The sequence below is a fragment of the Poecilia reticulata genome, unplaced genomic scaffold, assembly GCF_000633615.1.
Source record: "Poecilia reticulata strain Guanapo unplaced genomic scaffold, Guppy_female_1.0+MT scaffold_257, whole genome shotgun sequence".
In the NCBI taxonomy this organism is placed as follows: Eukaryota; Metazoa; Chordata; class Actinopteri; order Cyprinodontiformes; family Poeciliidae; genus Poecilia; species Poecilia reticulata.
Genome location: NW_007615041.1, coordinates 184,243 through 189,242, shown reverse-complemented (window position 1 = coordinate 189,242; position 5,000 = coordinate 184,243). Strand labels below are relative to the sequence as shown.

Here is a 5,000-nt window from a genome sequence, read left to right as displayed (position 1 = left end):
ATGTTCTGCTGGAACCGAGACCCGCAGAAACCCAGAACCAGGGAGACGTCACCGACCAGCAGAGAGAAAATATAAAAAATAAAAAAATAAAAAATATAAAAAATAAAAATATAAAAAATAAAAATATAAAATCTAAAAGTCATAAACAGAAAAATAAAAACGTTCCGGTTCCGGTTCGGTTCGGTTCCGTCTGGCGGGACAAATTCACGAGAGAAATCAAAGATTCATTTCTCAAAGCTCATAAACCCGGTTCTGCTGAGCCGATCAACCCGCCCGGTTCCGACTGGACCTGGACTTCAGCTTGAACCAGGAATCCGGTTCTGGTTCCGGAGGAATCCCTCCAGGTCCAATCCTGGGTTCTGATCCAGACGGTTCTGTAATCTCAGACAGAACATTTGGGTCAGAACCGCCCCCCCTTCAGGGAACCATTTGGACCGGGTCCAGATCCCCATCACGTTAATGTTTAATCAGGTCATCGGTACTTACCGAACCCCTTCCGGTACTTTATGACCGCAGAGCTGCATGCATTAGCCGAACCGGACCCCTGGGCCCGACCAGAGCTGAAACCACAAACAGAACCGGCCGGTTCCGCCGCTCCATGAAGCTTCAGCCATCAGGAAAACATCCAGAACCGGACCGGACCGGAGCCGAACCGAACCATCAGAACTTCTGATTGTTTAATAAATTCATCAAAATCAGATTCAGTTGTAGGAACCAGAACTACGGACCGGAACCAGAACTATGGACCGGAACCAGAACTACGGACCGGAACCAGAACTACAGCAATAATTTATTATTTCCGTTTCTGCCCGTTAATCCGATTCCTGAATTTAACCACCGGTTTCATCAGGAACTGGGTTCTGCGGGGCTCCGGCCTGGTTCTGCTGGCCATGGCTCGGTTCTGCGGGGCTCTAGGCCTCGTCTGGAACCGGTCCAGACTCTTCAGAACCTCCTCGGTCCCCACGAGGCGTTCATGTTCCTGTAAATATCCGTTTCCACGGTGATGCGTCCTCCTCCTCCTCCTCCTGCGGCCCCCCGGCGGCCCGCGGCCCCCCGGGGCCGGTCGGCGGTGATTACAGGAACGTTTTAGCGACCCGATGACGTCACGCCGTTATTCGGACCAGAACCATCTGCGCCGCTCAGGGAGCATCAATAAATGATCAGAACCATGTTCATGTCTCTGAGGGGCCCAGCAGCGGTCCGCGGGCCGGTTCCGACCCAAAACACACGAGTTTGGTCCTTTGAAGCCAAGCAGGAATTTTATCCATAATTTTCATAAAAACAAAATGAGTGTAAATGTGAAATCTAAAGGTTTTTCCTTCATTTTGATGCTTTTCTATGGTTTCAGTAAAATCCTCATGATGATTTCAACATCCGGCTGCAGGAGGGAAATGAACCATAAATCTATAGATCTGTGTTGTCCTGTAAAGGTGAAGGTGAGTTTCCTCACCTGGACTCAGAAACAGACACGGTCAGAAAGAAGGAGCCGTTTATTAGCCCGCAGTGATCATCGCGTCCGCAGCGGTTCATCCATCCGCCAATAGAATCTAGAAAATCTGCAGGTTACAGTTAGAAAAGCAACAGAAACCGGAAGCTGCCCTCCGGAACCAAAGTCTCCGGATCAGGAAGCCGGACGCTGAAGCGGGCCGGTGCTCACAGGTCCGGTTCTGATCGCAGCTGTCGGAACCAGAACCGGACACCCGGCATGAATCCACTTCAGCCGTTTTAACAATGCGGCGCCGCCCCATCTCCGGCCCAATTCCAGGCGGGTCAGAACCGAACCGAACCGCCGGGGGGCGGGGCGCCTAGCAGTCTTGAGGAAACACGCAGATCGGTTAAACACAACATGTGAATTAAACAGAACAGAAATCATTTTAACTGGAGAGCAGTGGAATTTACACAAACTGAATATTTATACGATTTAAATAGACCTGAAGAGGAGAACTCATTATTATTGTCTTTATCATCATCATCACATACAGAAAGCAGAACCATTTCAGCCAGATCTCCGGAAACAAGACAAACCTCTCTGTGGTCCGACAAACGTGGTTCAGCTAACAGAGCAGCCGCCGCGGCTGGCCGCGCCAACATGGCCGCCAACATGGCCGCGCCAACATGGCCGCGCCAACATGGCCGCCAAGCGAACCGTCCAACTGCAGCTTGCTAGCATGATCTGAGGACAAAGCATGCAGCTAGCATGTCGGCTAACGAATCTGAAATACTGCAACAGGTGGAATTAAACTGGTAGAAAAATCTCAAGATTTCAAAAAAACAGACATAACTAAAAACTTCAGGACCGACATCTCTTAAAAAATAAAATGAACAAGTCTTTAAATTTTACCAAATTCGCATCAAATAAGCTTAAACAGTAAATTAGCTGAGTTTCGATAAGAAAAGCCAAAAAATATATTTACATTTGTGCAAGTTGATGAAAACAACATAACTTTTTGAGGAACATTACCAACCCTTAAACACACACACACACACACACACACACACACACAAAGCATAAATCAGCACCGCACGAATACACACAATGTTAAGCTAACGGGTTCTGGTAGCTAAGCTAACGGGTTCTGGTAGCTAAGCTAACGGGTTCTGGTAGCTAAGCTAACGGGTTCTGGTAGCNAAGCTAACGGGTTCTGGTAGCTAAGCTAACGGGTTCTGGTAGCTAAGCTAAAACACTTTCAGCTAAATTGTTAACGCGGGTAAAGCAGGCAGGAAAATGTCAAAACTCAAGCAGGTTCGGCAGCTTATCAAATTAAAACGGATCATTTTGGAGTTAATTAATATTTAACCATTTTCACCATCCTTTTCTTTGGAGCCTTTAATTTCTGGTTTTGTCCGTTTTTCCTAACCATATTTAAAACATCTTTAGTAGCTTATTAATTTCATGTCCACAGCACCAATTTCAGAGAATCAGACGAGTTCTTCCTTATGCCAACTCCAAGGTTTAAAAATAAATCATCAGAACTGAAATCTGGACCCATTTTTAGTTGGAAAATCAACACTAATAATGTGCGACCTGGTTTAGATGTTTAAATTGTAATTGCATATGCAGGGTTAGAGTCTGGGGTTAGCGTGAAGCTAAGCTAATTACTCAGTATTTAAGTTTTTGTTCACACTGAATCCAGTTAGGATGTTAAAAATGAAACAGCAAATATCAAAATACTGATCGACTGTGTTGCTTCCCACTATTTTATTAAATTCAAAGTCGTCATTTTTCTCCTGTAGTTTAACAAGATTTAACGTTTTTGAGATTAAAGTCTGTTTTTGATGTTGGCTGTAAATCTGACCTTTAACCTTTGAGCTGATGACATCACAGGTTAGCATAAATTTGCATATTGAGAGGAGAGATAAAAATATGACGGTTTACATGTGAATACTTTTTGTTTAAAGATTATTCAGCTAAAGCTCAAATATCAGCAAGTTTAACAGATACTTAAAAAATGGATTTTTATTTCCGTTGCAGAATATTCACATTATTTCTTTGCTGAAAGTGACTAAAGGTTTAACTTTGCTTGCATTTCTTAATGTGTTCAAACGTTAGTGGAGAGAATCAGAGGGACGTTAAGTTAGCTGGTTAGTTAAGTTCTGACTGCTGTTACTTCAGTTCCTGTTAACAACTCAAATGTTGCGCCAACATGAATATTTCATGCAGATTTACTGAGCTTCGGTTGTTAAAACAGAAAAGTTGTGCATAGAGCGCCTGGCAGTTTGTTAGCAAGTTAAAAAAGAATATCAGTAAATGTCAAAGATCAATAGCTTTTTATTCTGTCAGCTCTTAAATTGTCAAGGCAGAACAGTGTTCACACGTTAAAACCATCAGGCTCACCTGATTACTTGGTTCAGGACTTTTGATAGAACGTCCGTTCATCTCCCACATCCACTCAGCTACATCCAGCTAAAACATTCATTCAGCAAACACCCGCTGAGGTAACACGGACCAGCTTCAACGTTTCTCCACTCAAACTAAGCACAACTAACAGCAATAATTCAGTTTCACTGGAAGAAAACAGGCTAAGCTCCTGTTCCAACAACAACTGGTGCTGAACTGCTGAGGTTCTTCGACCACAGAGAGATCTGGCTTTAGACAACAATATGATCACCACTTGTTTCATCGTTACATAATAAAACCGAGTTCACTATCGACAAACAGGAATAATCAAACCAAAGAAAACAATCGTGTCATTGCACCTCCAAGATGGCGACTACAGGTGAAAACAGACCCAGCGAGCAGAAATTTAGTACAAAATACAGTTTTATCTCCGACGGTAAAACATCACATTTCCATCCAACGCTATTAAAATATTTCTATGCCAAAATAAAAAAGATAACTGAGAGTCAACACACAATCTGACGCATGCTTTAAAACATTATCATGAACAAAATAATAATATATCTGATTTTCTTACTCAAGACTGCTAAGCCTTTTACCGTTTATCAGAAAAATAAAACTAGACAAAATATAGATTATACTGGATTTGTTTTTGTTCAAAGCCACACTGATAGATCTTTAAGTTCAAGTTTGATAAAAAAAAAAAAAAAGAAAATCAGGTCTATGCTGTGGAGACCAGAGGCTAGTCCAAAAAAACCTGCCTGACAAAATATCAACTCTGTAAGGTTAAAAAACAGAAAGAAAAGAGTTTGTGATTTTTCAGTTAATCCTTAGTTTTTCTCTACAAAAAGGAAGAAAGAAGCGGCAGAGCGTTGCTTGGAAACCCCGTTTTGGTTGCTGTCAACGACCGTCCGACGCCTGGAGCCGAGACGAAGGAGCCTCTAGTGATCCTGGCAGAAACAAGACGACACGGTGGATCAGCGGGTTCACCGCGGCCCGGCGGAGGAGGGCGGAGCCTCGGGTGTTACCTGGATCTGGGCGGGGTTCCACAGGTAGGGCTGCTGTCTGTAGTATTCTGCTAACACTGCAGTGTAGTCTGGCACCGAACTCTGCTGAGACGACTGACCTGCAACAGCAAGACCACAATGACACCATGAACCGC

General features: G+C 43.7%; 1 protein-coding gene across 1 annotated transcript in view; it reads right to left on the bottom strand.

Annotated features, from left to right (window-relative positions):
* Positions 1 to 1,472: 1,472 nt before the first annotated feature.
* LOC103460562 (far upstream element-binding protein 3-like) overlaps positions 1,473 to 5,000 on the bottom strand; it is a 16,589-nt gene continuing 13,061 nt past the window's right edge. The window contains exons 17-18 of the mRNA XM_008402795.2: positions 4,867 to 4,971; positions 1,473 to 4,788 (exon numbers count right to left, since the gene is read on the bottom strand). Coding sequence (XP_008401017.2) covers positions 4,780 to 4,788; positions 4,867 to 4,971 — 114 coding nt within the window. The 3' untranslated portion in view covers positions 1,473 to 4,779. The remainder of the gene's footprint in view (positions 4,789 to 4,866; positions 4,972 to 5,000) is intronic.